The sequence below is a fragment of the Eumetopias jubatus genome, unplaced genomic scaffold (genome assembly GCF_037043125.1).
Source record: "Eumetopias jubatus isolate StellerSeaLion01/CBP00866 unplaced genomic scaffold, mEumJub1_p1.0 scaffold_4, whole genome shotgun sequence".
NCBI lineage: Eukaryota > Metazoa > Chordata > Mammalia > Carnivora > Otariidae > Eumetopias > Eumetopias jubatus.
Window position 1 is genome coordinate 87,699,794 of NW_028274810.1, and position 18,960 is coordinate 87,718,753.

An 18,960-nucleotide genomic window follows, 5' to 3' on the forward strand; every position below is an offset into this window, starting at 1 on the left:
AAAAGGTTTTATCTCAATAAAACCTTTCAGTCCAAATTTTAAACTTCCAGACCAAGTAACGCATAATTCAGAATTTTACATACTCTTAATTTTTTGTGCTTTTTCACCTTCTCAAGTTCCCAAACACATTTTAAATAAGGAAAAAATTATGATAGCAAAATTCCAAAGGTTATGGAAGTTCAAAAAAGCTGAGGAGACACACTGGGTGTCAACTACGCTTGAATTAAAAAAAAAAAAAAAAAACCACGACTCAGAAAAAAAAAGCTGAGGAGACCATGCAAACTATTAACAATTTCAGTATTCTAATACTTTTTTTTTTTTTTACTTTGACCAAAGATTCTAGTGCTTTATAAAGACTAACCTAGATACAATGGTCTTAAAGTCTATCTAACCTTAAAGGCTAATATTCTGTTTTTAGCAAAACTTTGCTTAGATTTTAATTATCTGCATTTATAGGAAAACAAGTTGGAGACAACCATATAGGGTCAAAAATCAAACTAACTTCAATTAGAGTAACAGTCTACTGGTTTTTGACATAGACCATACCAAGTGATTGTATACAATCAATAACTTTAAAGTTTCTACTTGAAAGATATATTTGATGCTACAATATTTCATTCATTTGCCACGCTGTATAGGTATCATCTCCCACTTCAGAAAAAGGTAATCAACATTTAACACAACCGTATCACCATCATTACTGTGTTAAATTAGGCAAGAGAAAACAGCATTAGTGCCAAAATGAAAGGAATTCCAGTGATTAAACAAGAGACCGTATCAGGGCAGGCAATGTGAGGGTAGAGCTCATTTGATTTCTTCAACTTTATGCTGAGGCTTAGACAGTCTTGAAATCAAAACTTAATATATCAAGTAGGATAGTTCATATATTGCAAAGTTTTCAGAAACAGAGGAATCCTGTGTTCAGATTTCTATCAGACTGCAGATGCTCAAGTGCAGACATGTTCCAGTGCAATGGTTTAATTGGTTAATTGAATGCTTGGTTACCTAAAGAAGGTATGACTGAATCATCAAGGTCCTTGCCAACCTGCTACCACATGATTGCATGGCTAATTCAACTCCTGCAGCTATAGGGCACTGGAGAGCTCAAACATACTTCAGCAGCTTTGGATCACTTAATTTTGTTTATGTTTAATCGGATAATTGTAGACCCTCCAAAATGATGCCTTAAAAAAAGCTGTATAATATTACAAAAATAAAAAGTGTAGTATGATTTCATTAGAGGGAGGGACAGGGTAGGAAGATGAGGGAAGGTTCTTTTATTTTTCATCACTGATTTCACCAGCAAATTTCAAAAACCCAAACCTACATCAAATAATTTAAACAGAAGTGGCATTTTCTTCATATGGAATGCAAAATGCACACATTCACATACTTACATATACATAAATATATACATATATGTTTCCTTTACAAAGCTTCAAAGGTTGCATTGCCAGCATGCAAACCTCTTCTTCCATGGAAATTCCTAATACTGACAAGGAATGTCTAAAATACTTGAGACTTATTTCCAGGAAACTGGACTTTCTTCTCTTCTTGGCTCTTAGAGAATTTTCCTGCCAAACTTCTACCAATGATCATTTTTAAAAATGTACACCCACATTGGTAATACACATTTAAAACATACTAACAAAATGGCCAGCTTGGACTTAAGAAAAACAAGGAAAAAAAACACCCCACAATAAAATCTAAACCCTTAGAAGGTGGAGTTTAGCTTTTTATATTCTTTTTCAGCCACATTATGTTGTTGCATCACTGTTAAAACATAAGCAGCATATCATCCAAGATATTTGCAAACAATATATGTGTCACGTTTCCCAGCTGCTATCTTTAAATGCAATTTGTACTAATCTGAGTTCTAGTTCAAAAGCATCTGGACGATCCTGAGGGTTTGCAGCAAGCATTTCCTTAATCAGTTGTTTCATTCGCCCATTCATAGACTTTTTCTTCACAGGAATGAGAAGTTCCATTTTGGGATTTTCCAGAAGCGCCTCTCCAACAGGCACAATCTCAGTTCCTTGTTTTACATAACTCCCCAAGAGTTCCTTCTTTGTCTCTGTGTCTATGAATGTGATCCTTTCCAGCATTGCCCAGATGATAATCCCCAGAGCAAAGATGTCAGCTTTTGCTGTGTAATGTCCCTCCCACACTTCAGGAGCCATGTAGAAATCTGTTCCACAGGCTGTGGAAAGGAAACACTTGTTTACACTGACAGGTTCTTCTGGATTCTGCCCAGAGGCTGAACAAACTTTACTAAGACCAAAATCGGCCACTTTCAGTGTGGGCTCCAAGTCACTGGTATCCAACCTGCTTTGCGAAATCAGGATGTTATCAGGCTTAAGATCTCGGTGGATGATCTGGTTTTTATGCAAGAAAGCCAGAGCACTGCTCAGCTGAAGCATAAAGCTGGTGTTAGTTTTACGATTGGGTTTCCTGGACAATAGATACTCATTCATATCTCCGCCGTCACAAAAATCCATCACAAACCACAAGTAATAGGCGCTTCTGGGATCAAAGGCAATTTCTCCTTTTAATGAAGTCTCTACAAGCTATAAAAGGGGGAAAAAACAGATTACAATAATCTGCACAGTTTATACAATTCAGCTACGGAAAAAGAATAACTGGTTAATAAGCTGGACTCCCAATTTAAGTGGAAATCCCGTGAATGTTTTATTTGGTCAGTGCTTTCATAGGTGCATTTTATTAAATTTCAGTACTTTAAACTGTCACTTTGCCCCTGATGAATACATACCAAATCTCTAAGTCAAGAGGTAAAAACTTTTTTGAAAATAGCTTTAGGGGCACCTAGCTGGCTCAGCTGGTAGAGCATGGGACTCCTGATTTCAGGGTCATGAGTTTAAGTCCCACATTGGGCATACAGCTTACAAAATCAAAAACAAACAAATGCTTTATTTTGAAAAATGTCCAACTGGCTATACATTTTCTGCATGTGTTAATGGAGCTGAACTCTACCTACCTAGCCAATAGCTTCATGAAAAAATTGACATTTCAGCAGCTAGTAGACCTGGGAGATTGCCAGCTGGAGTATAAACATCAATTAGGAAGTTCTATTCAATTAAACTGCCTGAAATATGTTTCTTGTTCACTGGACATACACTATCAACATTATACAATCTGTAAAATTAAGAGAAAAATGATCAGGAACACTAGTTGTTAAGGAAATAAAGCCTTCCTGTAGTCACTGATAAAAATAGACTGCCATTATTACTTGATAAACTTCTACAGGCAGAATGCAAATATACTGGGGGCGCCTGGGTGCCTCAGTTGTTAAGCATCTGCCTTCGGCTCAGGTCATGATCCCAGGGTCCTGGGATTGAGCCCCACATCGGGCCCCCTGCTCCGTGGGAAGCCTGCTTCTCCCTTTCCCATTCCCCCTGCTTGTGTTCCTGCTCTCGCTGTGTCTGTGTCAAATAAATAAATAAAATCTTAAAAAAAAAAAGAATGCAAATATACTGGCTCTTTCTATTACTGTATGGCTTCTAAAAACCAATTTATAAAAAAAATTTTTACATTTTGATATAAAAATTCAAATCTGAGTTTGTATTTTTTTTTTTTAAAGATTTTATTCATTTGAGAGAATGAGAAAAAGAATGAGCAGGGAGAATGGCAGAGGGAGGGAGAGAAGCAGACTCCCTGCTGAGCAGGGAACACGATGTGGGGCTCATCCCAGGACTCCGGGATCATGATCTGAGCTGAAGGCAGATGCTTAACCAACTGAGCCACCCAGGCGCCCCAGAGTTTGTATATTTCTTTGCTACAAGCTGAAAACCTAGAATAAGTCGCTATTTTATTTGTTATCATTATCAAATTATAACTCTATTAAATGAAATTCAAGACTATTGATTACTTTACTGAATATGAACACCATTCTAAGATACAGCATAAAGTGCTTTGAAAGCATTTGTCCCATGGTGCCTTTTCAGACCCCCTGAATAGAAACTCAGTAGGGAAGCTGAAGAGTTGTTGAAGAATGAATGAACTGCTAATTTTACATTTAAGTCTACTTGTACTTCCTCTTATCATTTTGGAGGGCAGAAGCAAAGAACACCTTTTCACACCATCTCCCCCAATGGCAAACAGCTGTAATTGCAACTGTCTGCAGATGTCTTTTTTGCATGCATTTTCTTTGTTCCATGTGTTTGCCAGTGAGCCAGAAAATGAAGACTAGAAAGGTACAGATCACACAATTACTTACCAGGTGCACTGTTACTAAATATGCTGAGATTAAAGACCAGTGCCATCACTCTTCATTTCCTCTCTTCTTCTCTTTACTCTCAAAAGTAAACTTCCTAAATAGCTTTGAGCAACGCAAAGTCCCAGCATTCAAAGAATGGTTTAGAGTAAGGCCAGATAGTAAATATTTTAGGCTTGACAAGCCACATAAGGTCTCTGTTCTGTATTTTTCTTTCTTTTCTTTTTTTCTTTTTCTTAAACAACTCTTTAAAAATGTAAAAACTATTTTTAGCATCTGGGCCATATAAATACTGCCTGAGGGCTATAGTTTGAGGGCTGCTGGTTGAGAGAGCCCAATCCGCTTATTTCCATGTGTAGAGGATGTCATCGGCCATTGGTTCTCTTGCCTAAAGTCCTTCAACAGCTTCCCTGTTCTCTCAGGATACAGTCTAAGGTCTTTAACAGGGGTTATGGGATCCTCTGACCCTGCTGATCTTTCTAGTCTCATCTAAAACAACTCTCCTGGCATAGTACAGTCTTACTATCTTCTTTCAATTCTTAGAATGCTTTGTACTGGGTGCCTGGGTGGCTCAGTCGTTAAGCGTCCGCCTTTGGCTCAGGTCATGATCCCAGGGTCCTGGGATCGAGTCCCACATCAGGCTCCCTGCTCAGGAGACCTGCTTCTCCCTCTCCCACTCCCCCTGCTTATGTTCCTGCTCTCGCTGTGTCTCTCTCTGTCAAATAAATAAATAAAATCTTAAAAAAAAAAAAAGAATGCTTTGTACTTTTTGCTTCAAGACATTTGTATGTACAGATCTTTCTGGCTGGAAAGTTTTCTCACTCACCTGGCTAACTCCTCTTTATCCTTCAAGTTTCAGTCGAAACAGTTCATAATTCCTGAACTCCAGGTTATGTCAGGTTCTCTATCATACGCTCCTATTATCATTCTGTACCTTTCATTCATGGTACTTAAACAAGTTATATAGACTGGCCACTAAGTTCCTATGTTGAGGCTGTATTCTGTTATTTGTTTTACATTTTCTTCTAGGTAAGTTTTTTAGCTATTAAGAACTGACTTAATCATTCAGAACAAGGAAAATATCTAGAAAAACATGGAAAAAACAAAAATCTGTGTAGAGAATGGAGAAAGCCATGCATAGGGACTCTGTGGTCACACTATAGATTTAATTGTTTTTACCAGATGTAAATTTAGAGAAGGCACTTGCCAAGTGTGTTGATCAATGTCTTGTTAACTAAATAAATTCATAGAAAAGACAATTTGAATAGAGCTACCTATTACTGAGTACTTCCTATGTGCCAAGTATTATACCTGTATCATCTCTAATTTTGACAACTTCCATAGAAGGTAAAAATTATTATTATTTTACATCTGAAGATACAGATGCTAGAAGAGATGAGTTATTTAGCCAAGATCATACAGCTAGCAAAAGTGCTACAAGTCAAACACAGGTCTATCAGCCTTTAAAAAGATAAAAGAGAGTACTAAATAAAAAGGTGCTTTAGGGGCGCCTGGGTGGCTCAGTTGGTTAAGCAACTGCCTTCACCTCAGGTCATGATCCTGGAGTCCCGGGATCAAGTCCCACATCGGGCTCCCCGCTCAGCAGGGAGTCTGCTTCTCCCTCTGACCCTCTTCCCTCTCTCGTGCTTTCTATCTCTCATCCTCTCTCTTTCTCAAATAAATAAATAAAAATCTTAAAAAAAAAAAAGGTGCTTTAGATTAAAAAAAATCACTGAGTCAAGTCTGGAAGTACTTTACATATTATTATGCTTATTATTTTTTTAAATAATCTCTACACCCAACATGGGGCTCAAACTTACAACCCCAAGATCAAGAGTCGCATGCTCTACTGACTGAGCCAACCAGGCACTCCAATACTTTACATCTTAAAGCCTTCAAAGACCACCTAATATCTAATTACTATAAAGGTTGCTTGATCTGGACTCAAGGATACCATTAGCACTAAGTCATATATTTAAATGTCTTTGTATTTGTAGACCAATTCAATGGCAAAGTTCATCAAGGTTCTATCCACGTTTAAGAGAGAGTGTGGTAAGAATGTTTCTAATATTTTCTATCAGTGCAATTTACATACTAAGCACTTTTTTTTTAAAGATTTTATTTATTTATTCGACAGAGAGAGACACAGTGAGAGACGGGACACAAGCAGGGGCAGAGGTAGAGGGAGAACCGGACTCCCCAATGAGCAAGGAGCCCGATGTGGGACTTGATCCCATCATGACCTGAGCCGAAGGCAGACACTTAACAATTGAGCCACCCAGGTGCCCCATACTGAGTAGAAAAGTAAACAATAAATGGAATAGAGGCTAAGTAGTTGTGCTTTACAGTCACTTTTTTTTTTTTTTAAGATTTTATTTATTTGTGAGAGAGAGAATAAGAGAGAGAGAGCACATGAAGGGGGGGGGTCAGAGGGAGAAGCAGACTCCCCGCCGAGCAGGGAGCCCCATGCAGGACTCAATCCAGGGACTCCAGGATCATGACCTGAGCCGAAGGCAGTCGCTTAACCAACTGAGCCACCCACGTGCCCTATAGTCACTGTCTTAAGAGGTAAAACTTCAGGATATAGCATGCTAAACTGCAATATAAATTAGGTTCTCAAGATTGATATTTGTTCACCATATAATGAAAGCTGCAAGTTTCTAATGATAAAGATTAATGTGTTTGTTTCTTTGTTGGTCCTGGTCCAAAAGCTTCTGTTGTTTTAAAATCATACTTCTGTGCCCTGATGGTAAAATTCTGAATTTAGACATACTCATGGAAAGTTGTTTCCTTTTCCAAGAATGACTGGACTTAAGAAATTTTTCTCTGGCCTTTAACTAGCTATGTCTTAAGTATCTTTTCTCTTTAGCAAATATAGGCCTACTAGAGATTTTGATCTATGCCAATAGCCAGCCAACCAACCAACCAAGTAAATAAATAAATAAACAAACAGGGCGCCTGGGTGGCTCAGTCGATGGGCATCTGCCTTTGGCTCAGGTCATGATTCCGGGGTCCAGGGATGGAGTCCTGCATCGGGCTCCCTGCTCCGCGGGAAGCCTGCTTCTCCCTCTCCCACTCCCCCTGCTTGTGTTCCTGCTCTCGCTGTGTCTCTCTCTATCAAATAAATAAATAAAATCTTTAAAAAACAAACAAACAAACAAACCTTTCTCCTATGTTAATGCTTTCCCCAGGTCTACAAAAAACGTAATTTGAAGGCAAGAGTAACTTGGAAGTTTTAGCAGTCAGATAGTCTCCTACATTCAGTTCCCAATTCTGCCAACTGCTGGTATGTGACTTGGATAAATTCATTATCTATTCTAAGCCTCAGTTTCTTCATTTGTAATGATGATAATAATAGTACTACCCTCACAGGATTGTTCTGAGCAACTGCCTTTTAAACACTTAGCACAGAGTGTGGCTTTAAAACACTTAGCACAGGGCTCCTGGGTGGCTCAGTTGGTTAAGCGACTGCCTTTGGCTCAGGTCATGATCCTGGAGTCCCGGGATCGAGTCCCACATCGGGCTCCCTGCTCAGCAGGGAGTCTGCTTCTCCCTCTGACCCTCTTCCCTCTCGTGCTCTCTATCTCTCATTCTCTCTCTCTCAAATAAATAAAAAAGTCTTTAAAAAAAATAAATAAAACACTTAGCACAGAGTGTGGAACTGAGTAGGAACCCAAATGTTAGCTATTAGCACTATTAAAACATTCTAGTGCTATGCCACATACTTCATGAAAATTAACTAGAGTTGCATGGTTAAGAAACCACACAACCCTCTAAAACAGCAAAGGCTTATATTCAAATCAGTAATTTATAAAGAAATGCCCAAATTACCTATATGGGTACTGCTATTGATTGTGGAGTTTTTCCTTTTCTTCTGGGTTCAGTTCCAAAAAACTTGATTTCAAATAAGTGAACTTATTAGACTCTAATCTTGATCACTTCTCTAGCTCCTATGTTGCCCCATTCCCATGTAGATTGGCAAGTACCATGGCGTAACAGGTGGCTTATGTTATTTTTAGGTATTTGCATCATAGGTTTAAATAAAACCTTGTTTTAAAGCAAACATCTACTTAGTTCTTGGCAGACCTTATCTACTCCTAACTATATAAATACCTGCATTTAAAAGTAGAAGCTCATCTGACTCTTTTATTCCTCTTCTTGCTGACCAATACTAAGTTCAAGTTATTTCTATTTCCCATTCAACCACACATACCTGTAAATAAAGGGAAGAATTAGAGCCATGGGACATTTTTTGCACCATCCCATCTTTCTGTAGGATGCATTCCTCCAAGTGAATCACATTTGGATGTTGGCTCTTGATACTGCTTAGTGCCCAGAACTCACGCAGGGCTAGTTCAACATTTTCAGGTGCATGGCATCGAATTTTCTTCACTGCCACCCGTGCAGAAGTCTTTCTGATGACTGCTTCATATACAACACCGTAACTGCCTCGGCCTACCTCCCGTATTAGATCGTACTTTGGCTGGCTACTCACCATCTTCAAGGTCAAAGTTTCTGGAAAAATCAACAAAGTGTTCTGTTGAAATTAAGTATACTTACTGGCTTGTATAGCTTCTTATGTATGATTTAATTATCTGCCTCACTGTTTGCAGTGCTTGCAAGATATTGGATACAACTTGGGCAAATCTAAATATTTGAATAATAATAATAATAAAGCAGCTAACACTTTGGTAGTACTTACCATGTATCAGGAACTGTTCTAAGCACTTTATAATATTAAATTCATTTGAGCCTCACAACGTTATGAAGTAGATACTATTATGGTCATTTTATAGATGAGAAAACTAAAGCACAGAGAGTTTAAGCAACATGCCTAAGGTAAAACAGCTACTAACTGGTGGACCTGGGTTTTGAAACCAGGCCATCTGGCTCTGCCATTCATAACCATAACCATTACACTATACTGCCTCTCATACAAACTGCTTCAAAATATTACTGTTAAAAATAAACCAAAAAATTCATCATTCTCATTTACTGATCATGAAAAAAGAAACTCCAGCTTCTCCTTAAAGCTGACACACACAAAAGTTCATAAAATTGTCAAAACAAAAACAAAAAAACCTCACAAGTTAGAAATACAAACACTTGGCTTGTGCTTAGGGACTGAAAGTGAACCAGATTACATATAGAATTGAAAATGTGGGTTGTTTTTTTTTTTTAAAAAGTAAACTGTGTATGTCCCTATTTTAATTTCGTTTATGTTATTTCCTCATTTCCTGCAAAATAAATGAAAATAAAGTCTGTGGAGAAAAATGGTCCTCTAAAAATAAAGCAAGGTACGAAGAATATTGTTACCTTTCTGTTGCTAAATTTAAACAACAGCTATTTAGATATAGGCCATTTTTGCCACCAAAAACTGTCCTCCGACGGTTCTTTCAAATTCAACTTGATAAATCATTTAAAGGCAGAAGCAAAGGCCCCACACAGAAATGCTCATGAGTTGAATCAAGAAAGTCTAAAGTGTGCCACATCATTCTCCAAAGAATGTTAGGATTCTAATGAGCTTCAGGAGCAAATTCTTATTTGTAGATTGCCACGATGGGCAAGAGGCTGTCCAATCTTCATAGTGTATAGTTTGGGGGAACAAGAAGCTACTGACTCTTGGGCCTGAAAAAATGGGTACAGCCACTTTAAGTCCATAGGACAGATTTAATAAAGAAAATGAAAGCTTCTGAGATCACTTCTTAGTCCCACTTCCCCTAACTGGAACCCCCCTTCAAATTCCGACGGCATTTCCTAGTGTCTGATATCCTGCCACGGAGTCCTTGCCCCAGGTCCACAGTAGACACTCTTTCCTGCTCTCCGTGGATCACCAATTACTATCTGTCTCAAAGTGGCTCCTGTCTTGCAAGCGGCCCCATACCCACACACGAAAGAGCACCCAGTAAGGGGGAGGGAGGGCGTTTATGAAATCCCTGGATGCGAACCCAAGCGAGCGGCCGGCACTTCCCGGGCCCTCACGCCCGCCCCGCTAAGCCAGCGCTCGGCGGCCGGCCCGCCAGGCCACACACCTGCCGGGCCCGGGAACGGCCAGTCCTGGGCAGAGGTGTTGTCCGACGCGGCGGCTCAGCGCCCCGCTCATTGGCCGAGTATCAGGCCCTCCCCCTCCCCGGCGGCGTCCAGACGAAACCCGGAGGGGATCCTCCCGGGGCCCTTCACTCCGAGGAGCCAGTCCTGCGGCTGCCTCAACTCCTCGTGGCTGGCGGCTGAGGCCCGGGGCCTGGGGAGGAGGCCGCAGCTGGAGCCGGTGGCCTGAGGGGTGCGGGCCGGAGGCCTGAGGAGCGCGGGGCCTTCCCTAGCATGACTCCGCTGACAGGTCTGTGACAGGCCTCCCGGGGAGGGAGGCGCATGCAAGGCCTTCGGCTCTGCAGCAGGGCCTCCGTGCCAGGCCTCAGGGCCAAATTTACCTCAGGATAGCCGCCGCCGCTTCTCCCTCTCACGGGCTCTGCAGGCCGCCATTATCGGGCAGCTCGCGCCTCAGCCTCCGCGGCCTCCAGTCAGAGACCGGCGCGCGCCCCCGTGGTGCGCGCGGACACACCCCCTTACGCCTCGCGGCCCCGCCCCCCTCCGGCTTTCCGTAGCGCGAGCCGGGACGCCGAGCGTCATCCCTATTGGGCGCGCGCCCCGCGCTCCGCCAGCCTCCTCCCTCTCCCGCGGCTCGCAGGAGCCGGGAGTCGCCGAAGGTGTGCGCGCTCCGGAACGCACCACTAGGGCCCCTCCCCGCAGGGGTGGCCGGGCCCGGGAGCGGGGAGGCCGCTGCCCGCCGGGGCTCGGTCACCGTCCAGCCGCAGCGGGCGCGCACGGCCCGCGGGCCCCGGGGATGGTCTGCGGCAGCAGGTCCGGGCCTGGGGGTGCGCGCGCCCGACGCGGCCTCCCCGCTCCCTCCCCGCCCCCCTTCCCACCTACCGAGCTGCGGGCAGGTGTGCGGAGGTCGCTGGGGCGGAACGCCTGGTGCATCTTCTTCGGCTCGGGCCTGGGGTGCCGGCGGGACGCGGAGCTCTTCGGCTGGCCCGCGGGGAGGCGCGGCCGGAGCTGGGAGGCCTGGCGTCCGCCCCGCCGGGAGGGAGGCTGCACCTTTTGTCAGAGTCACTGAGCCATGTTTGCGGACGGTGCAGTTGCCCAGGCGGCGGCGGCGCGGGACTGGGTGCGATCATCTGGGAGGACGCCGTCCCCTGCCCCGCCGGCGCGGTGGTATCTCCCTTAAAGAAGCCGGCACCTCATTGTTCCCGGGCCGCGGCGGCCGGGAGTCGGGGGCGCCCTGCCCGGCGCGGGGAGGAAGGCGCGGCGGCGCCCGCACCTGGCCGCTGCCCGCCCGCGCAGGCCCTGCCTAGCGGCGTCCCCCGCGCGAAGTCGGGATCCAGCCAGCGCGCGGCGACCGGCGGCGGCCCGAGGCGGCCGGGGCCGGGCCGGACCGCGAAGACAGCCGTTCTCGCGGCCCGACGGACCGCGGTCTGTCAGATCCCGGCATGCAGTCGCCTGACAGCCAGCCCGGGACTGTCCGTGACTCAGAGCCTCGGACCAACCCATTATTCAGTTAGTTACACAGATCAGTGAGCATCCGCCAGAAACGTCCGGCCCTTCTTCACCAATTTATTCTGCACCTACTATTTGTCAGTAGAGTGGTTGTTCCTCCTCCTAGTGCTGCAGTAGGCACGCTGTGCAAAGAATCCCTGTCAGCGCCCTCAAGGATCAACCACTCTCCCGTTTTATTTGCTGTCCTCTATTTATGGACCTTCTCCTTAGAGTCTGGGACTGGGTTAGGTCTTTAAATTAGCTTTTCTAATCCTGACCAAATCCCACAGGTTAGGCTTTATTGCTAACCTTTGTTTTTACACGTGAGGAAACAGACCTCTGCCTTATTTGACTAAAAGTTGTGTAGTTTTTTTGGGGGGGGGTGTGTACCTGCCTTGAAAACCCACTGTCCTGGTATAACTCCCCCGCCAAAAACCCAACAACACCCTGCTCTATAATCTGTTCAGACTTTTGTTCCGAGTGCCATCTACCAGTCTTCAGCTCTCTGCTGGGGATACTGATGCCAGCCAGGGTTAGTTTCTGCCCTTGAAATTAGAGGGAAACTGTAGAAGGCCTTAATACCTGTGTGGGTAATTGATCAGAATCAGGAGAGGGGTTATCTCTTTTGGTCAGAAGAGCCTTTTCCTTTTGTTTGTCTCAGTTATTAAATATAGGAGTCCCTCCTCTCAAGCTGACTGCTGAACTGAGACTTGAAATCCAACTCCATAACCCCGAAGATAGGCTGACTAAAGATTGTGATGTGGGTTCAGTTCCTATGGAGTCTGAAGCTTAAAAAATTGGGGGTGTTTTCTTTAGGAAAAAGATCACAGAATGGCCCCATGAACACATTGCTGGGGCCTTGGAAAGTATCTTTGTAAGGGAGTCTGCTTAAGACTCTCCCTCTCCCTCTACCCCCGCCCTGCATGCTCTCTCTCTCTAAATAAATAAATAAAATACGTCTTTAAAAAATTTTAAACAAGCCTAGGATCATTTTATATCTGAGTTAGCAGAATGAATGAAGTATGTATTTTCCTCTTAAAAAGTGTGTTTTCTACTTTCTGCTGAAAAGGCCTAGAAACAATCACCAATCCAGTAGTAATGAACACCCCTAATGCACAGATTTGCTCTCTAAACACCATTTGCCAGTTTTAAAAACATTAAAAATTTAGCAAAGAAAATCAAGACTCCTTTGATAAATGGCTGGATCCAGATCTGGAGCAGGAAAGATGAGGTTGGGTCATCTTGTGTCTGGAAGCCAGGAAGCTATCAAAGACTATTGGGGTCATGTAAAAATGACTGAGGAACCAATATGAAGGGCCCTACTGGCCTAAGATGGAACAATTTGAGGATGAAAAGAAAAATAATGACTTCCGTTGATCATAACACATAAAATATAGAAGAACCCATTAATAATGATACTTAAGGAAAACAACACATTGTTATCGATGAAGTTTTATAGTGAATCAACAATTACTCTGAACATTGATAAAGAGAAATAAACATTTTTCTGGTCATTGCTTGATCAGTTACAGTGCATGTAACCAAACAATAGCTAAAAGTTATTTTTTGTAGAAGAATTCTAACTAATAAATACAAAAGAAATGGTAGGATTAGAAAAGTATGATTTTGCAAACAATAAAATAATTAGTCTAGGTGACAATCATGAAATGATGCTAAAACAATTGGATGAAAGGTGTTGGGGAACTTTGTAATGGAGAGCTTAGGCTGACACTGCTGGAACCCAGTGACCAAACTTAACATTACCAAGAGGGGAATTCAGCGCTCTCCATGAAATATTGCTGCCTTAAAAAGCAAAAAAAGAGTCTAAGCCTAATCAAGCCAAGATCTAATTACCAGTTTACCAGAAATCAGGGGGATAGACAGATACCATAATCAGCCCAACTCAAAATGTGGGACATCCTACAGGACAAGTGACCTGGTTTTTGCAACAAATTCATGGCATGAAGTTACAAAAGGAAGTTAGAATATTAAAGTATAAAACTCAAGACACGTGCCAAATGCGATAACCTTATTTGGATCCTGATTCAAGTGTGCCAACTGTCAAAAGGCATGTCTGGTGCCAGCAGGGAAATTTGAATATGGACTGATAGATTAAGGTATATTCTTTTTTGTTAGATGTGATAATGACATAGTGCCTGTGGAAATAAAAGCCTTGTTCAATTAGAATGAAATGTTGATGAGTTATAGATAAAATGTAATGAGGTTTGGGCTGTGCTTTACTATTCCACAAGCAGTATAGCAAACAAAAAGAGGGAGGAAGTTGGTAAAATGTTGACAGTTGTTGAAACCTGGTGCTGGGTACATTGGGGTTCATTACACTATTCTACTTATGTATATGTCTGAATATACAAGTTGATTATAACAAGTAGGCAGTATGCTCAAAAAATGAAACGTCAGGGATAGGTGGGAACTTGGATGTAGCGATCCTGCCCCCTTGTGGTAGGTTCCATTGGTACAGCTACTGCCCCAGCCTTAAAGGCAGGTCTGATTTCTCAGAGCTGTCAAGAGTCGGCTTAAAAATCTCCCAAGAACCCTAGGAAATGGGTAGTATTAGTATACCATTTTAAAGGTGGGGAAAGGGAGATTCAGAGGGACTCAGTAAGTTCAGTTTCTAGTAAGTCACTGGTAGAGCCAAAACTCCAGGTTCCAAACCCCATAAATTGCTGTGTCCCTAGACTTTCCTTTTCCTATCTGAACAAAGGGGTCCCATGAGAAGAGGCAAGTGGAGATGCCCTAATTAAAATAGGTCCCCAGGAAGCAGATCATCGGGCAGCAATTTCCCCTATAAACTACAGAAAAATATAAATAGCTACTATAAATGTAAATAAAAGTAGGTATTATTCATATAACCCCCTGTGCCAGCACTGTACTAAGTGCCATTTATACATGCTCTCACTCTGTCTGCATAGTTATCTTGTGAGGCATGTACTATTATTACTTCCCTTTTACAACCGAGGAAACGGAGTTTCTAAGAGGACAAAGTCACATAGCTAGGAAACATGTGAACTGGGACTTGAACCCAGGTCTGACTACAGGACTCATGTATTTTTTACTGAAATTTTTTTGAGCTATGGTTTACATACAGTGAAATGCTCACATCTTAAGAATATAATGCTTGTGTTTTTAACCCCCAGTAACTATTATATCCTGCTTGTCTCACTTTTAGCGTGAAGACAAATATTAATTTTTTTGTGGATAGTTTTTTTTTAAAGATTTTATTTATTTATTTGAGAGAGAGAATGAGAGAGAGAGAGCGCACATGAGGGGGGGAAGGTCATAGGGAGAAGCAGACTCCCTGCGGAGCAGGGAGCCTGATGCGGGACTCGATCCTGGGACTCCAGGCTCATGACCTGAGCCGAAGGCAGTTGCTTAACCAACTGAGCCACCCAGGCGCCCTTGTGGATAGTTTTTAAAATTTTTTCTGTGTAGGAATGGGAGCTATGAAAGAGAAGAAAATGGTCACGAAAGGAAGGGTGCATGGGTAAGATCAAAGGTCACAGTTCTGCCTAGAACAGATCATCCCGCTGATGATTTTTTTTTCCTTGTAGGAAAGGGTGGCTCCTATTTTTATCTCCTCTCTTCTTTTAGAAGACTCTCCATCATGCCCTCTCAGCTAGTTAAACATATAATTAAGTCAGTGGATCTCAAATGGGGCAGTTTGCCTTTCAGGGTGCATTTGGCAATGTCTGGAGACACACTGGGAGGGTAGGTGCTCCTTGCGTCCAGTAGGTAGAGACTGAGAGCTGCTACAAGGCACAGGATAGTCCCCCACCACAAAGAATTATCCGGCTTAAAATGTCAATAGTGTGGGAACTGAGAAACCGTGATCTAAGTGACAGCAGTAGACTCGCTATGCAAACGCAGCTTCAGGGCAAATCTCAGTCTCCTTTCCCCCCAGATCTCTGGTCCCAAATTCCTCCTCTGCAGAAATCCTGGAGGCATCACTGATGTTTCATCAGAGACCTACTACCCTCTGAAGTCATCGTACCCTGGGCCCGCCACAAGGTGTTACCAACATGCTGCCAAATTATTAAGAACGAGTAACCAGGTGTACCAGTGACTGTTTGGGAGAGCACTTCCTATCTTGCCATAGCAGGGAGAATCCCCACCCATGCTCTCTCCCACCTCCTTCCAGCCCCAACTCTGTAGGGGGAGGCTGATGGAGAAACTCCTTTAAGGAGAATGCCAGCTCTGGCACTGACATGCTCTGTGAACTTGAATAAGTCTCCTTGTTCCGTGCCTCAGTTTCTCCATATACCTAAGGGGTCTGACCAGCTCATCTCTACAGATCCTTCCAGCTCTGCCACTCTTATTCTTCAGTCCTAACCTCCACTATGCTTGTACCAAGAAGACTGAAATGCTTATTTCTGATCCAGCCCCCAAACTGGTGATTTAGAGGCCCAGGAAAGTCATGTGCCAGCCACAACTCTAGCTGTTGGGTCTTTGGATGGGTCCTAGTTGTCTCCTCAGTGAGGACTGAGAACAGCTGGAGCGCTGGTAATTAGGACCAAGCTCCACATCCCCTGCCCTTGGTGCCAAGAGCTGCTGCTAGGGGGTATCCCCATCGGATAGCCATGATGGTTGAGGAGTTGAGAGCTGCAAGACAAGGTCCCAAAAGCATCTCAAACTGAGGATTCATGAAGCTCCTCAGCAGATACTAAGATGTTAGAGCTTCGGCTGCCTTTGACCCTTCTGGATGCTGTGTGTTACCAGGGCAGAAGCCCAACTCAAACTGGCTTAAAGGGAATGGTTGGCATGTGTGTCTGGGAAGAATTGAGATGGGAGTATTGGTTTCAGGAAAGGTTTGATCCAGCAGCTCACATATCACCTAAAGACTCAGCTTCCTCTATTCTGCCTTGCACTTTGCTGACTACATCTTAAGGCTGGCCTCTCTGATGGGCCCAGGTGGTAGGCAGCAGTCCTGGGGATTCAGCCTCAGGAGTATGCACCTGCGGGAATGAGAAAGTCAGTTATTCCATTCCTCAAACAGTCCTGAGGTTGCGTCTTTGGACCTGATTGGCTCATTAAGGATGATGCGCCTTCCTTGACCAAACTCAGTGTCCTGGAGGATAGCGCTTATTGACTGGCAGGGGCAGCTAGCAAATGTCACTACAATACCCCCCCTGAAGAGTCACTAGTGCTTGGCACATGGTGGGCACTTTATTCATTCATTAAGCCAATGATTATTTAGTGAGTACCTACTATGTTCAAGAAATTATGCTAGCTGCCGATGAAAAGGCAGTGAACAAGAGGACAAGGTCCCTGCCCTCATAGTCTAGCAGGGGTGACAGACACCTAAACAGCTGAAGACAGTACAAGGTGATTAGTGCCAGAGGAGGGGGCCCTACATTGTTCTTACATGAAAGAGGACAGGGGGTCAGGGAAAGCTTTTGACAGGAGGTGGCACTTAAATTGAGACTTGAGGGTCATAGTCAGATACTCAGACACTCCTTCAAAGTGACATTCTTTGAATGTTTGGTCAATGGTCATTTAGAGCAGGGGCTGAGTGCTGTTTGGGGAAAAGGCAGAACCCTACTTAGCTTCCCAGTGGTCCTGAGCAACTGGATCCTGGACAAACTTGCAGAGTGCATATAACAAGACAAAAAAGGCATGCTACTCAGTGGAGCACCGGGTGTTACTTGGGCTCGCCCCCGACCTCCCACCTCCAAAGCCTTACCCATGTTTTCCTTCCAACAGCATACAGAACTGTTGAGGCACTGTGCCAGGCGCTGGCGAAACATGCCCCGGGGCTGGTCTCACTGAGCTCACCTTCCTCTTTACTTCCACAAATGATCATGCAGTGAGACACAGAGATGCAGTTGTGCAAAGTGCTGCGAACAAACTCTAGAGGCCCAAGGCTTGTTAGTAGGCAGGGAGTGGGGGTAGGATGGTGGTTTGGGTCATGGAAGGCCTCTCTGAACATGTGACATTTATGCTAACAAATGACTGATGAGAAGCAATTAGCCAAGTGAGCAGTGGAGGGAAGGGATGTGCCCAGCTGCTCTTCCAAGCCCCGAGTTGGAAGTTTAAGTCAGGAGTTGGGGGAAGCGTCAGAGGAAGGAAGCTCCATTTGCAGCTACAGATAGAAGCCTGTCTCCAGCCCAACTTTATCGGTAACAAAGCTCAGATCTTCAGCAGGTCATCTGTCTGATTCCCGTTCCTATTTCCCCGTAGGGCCCGACCCCAGTTGAAGGGGGACAGAGGTGTGATGATCAGCCTTAAAAGGCCAACACAAGGCCGTGGCCAGATCCTGCAGGATCTTGTAGACCATGTTATGGATTTTGAGATACAAGTAAAGGGTCGTCGAAGTTGGTTTTTTAATTGTTGTGAAATATATATAATATAAAGTTGACCATTTTTAAGGATACGGTTCAGTGGCATAAGTACATTCACCTTGTGGTGCAACCATCACCACCATCCATTTCCAGAACTTTCTCATCTTCTCAAACTGAGACTCTGTCCCCGTGAAACACCAGCTCCCCATTCCCTCTTTCCCTCAGCCTCTGGCAACTGCCAGTCTACTTTCTGTCTCTGTGAACTTGACTACTCCAGGTACCTCATAGAAACACTGTATGATATTTGGTAGTATTTGTCCTTTTGTGTCTGGCTTCTTTCACTTAGCATAATGCCTTTAATTCATGTAGCTGGCCTCAGCGTTTCTTCATTTTAAGGCTGAATCATCTCCCATTGTATGTATACACCACATTCTGTTTATCCATTTATCTTTCCATCACCAAAGGGGTTTAAGTAAAGATTTTAAACGGTATCAGATTTCCAGTTTAAAAGATCATTTAGGGGGCTGCCTGGCTGACTCAATTGGTGGAGCCGTATGACTCTTGATCTCGGGGTTGTGAGTTCAAGCCCCACGCTGGGTGGGGAGCCTACTTAAAAAAAAATTTTTTTTTTTTTAAATAAAAGATCACTTAGCTGGCAGGTGAAGTTTGGACCAAGCGTGGCAAGAGCTGCAAAGGTCTAGGCCAGAGGTGATGGTGGTGGTGTGGTCTTAGACTGCAACCAGGAGGGAGGGGAGAAGTAGATCTATGGGCAGGTGGGAGATTGCACAGGATCTGGGCTTTGGAAGTTTGCCACGGGAAGGAGGAACCATCGAGAAATGCTGGGCTGACCTCAGTTTTCCTTAAGGACACAGATCTGAGGGAGTCCACTGAGCTGCAAAT

The 18,960-nt window shown here is 43.8% G+C and overlaps 1 protein-coding gene across 3 annotated transcripts; it reads right to left on the minus strand.

Moving 5' to 3' along the window:
• Positions 1-1,262: 1,262 nt before the first annotated feature.
• PDIK1L (PDLIM1 interacting kinase 1 like) lies at positions 1,263-11,255 on the minus strand. Of its 3 annotated transcripts, none has more exons than XM_028114039.2 (3): positions 11,159-11,255; positions 8,445-8,746; positions 1,263-2,567 (listed from the first exon to the last, which is right to left on the minus strand). In XM_028114039.2, exons 2-3 carry the CDS (start codon positions 8,727-8,729, stop codon positions 1,827-1,829), a joined length of 1,026 nt encoding a protein of 341 aa, XP_027969840.2. In that variant the 5' UTR covers positions 8,730-8,746; positions 11,159-11,255; the 3' UTR covers positions 1,263-1,826. The 3 variants fall into 3 exon arrangements, with proteins under 3 accessions (XP_027969840.2, XP_087878679.1, XP_087878680.1); XM_088022553.1 differs by lacking the exon at positions 11,159-11,255 and adding an exon at positions 10,660-10,748; XM_088022554.1 differs by lacking the exon at positions 11,159-11,255 and adding an exon at positions 10,264-10,327.
• Positions 11,256-18,960: the final 7,705 nt, after the last annotated feature.

Excerpts from the sequence above, each read along its gene's own strand:
- PDIK1L (XM_028114039.2), bottom strand. The coding sequence starts at position 8,729 with ATGGTGAGTAGCCAGCCAAAGTACGATCTAATACGGGAGGTAGGCCGA. Across the intron at positions 2,568-8,444 it reads ATTCTTCCCTTTATTTACAG|CTTGTAGAGACTTCATTAAA; the intron begins GTATGTGTGGTT and ends CCCCTTTTATAG.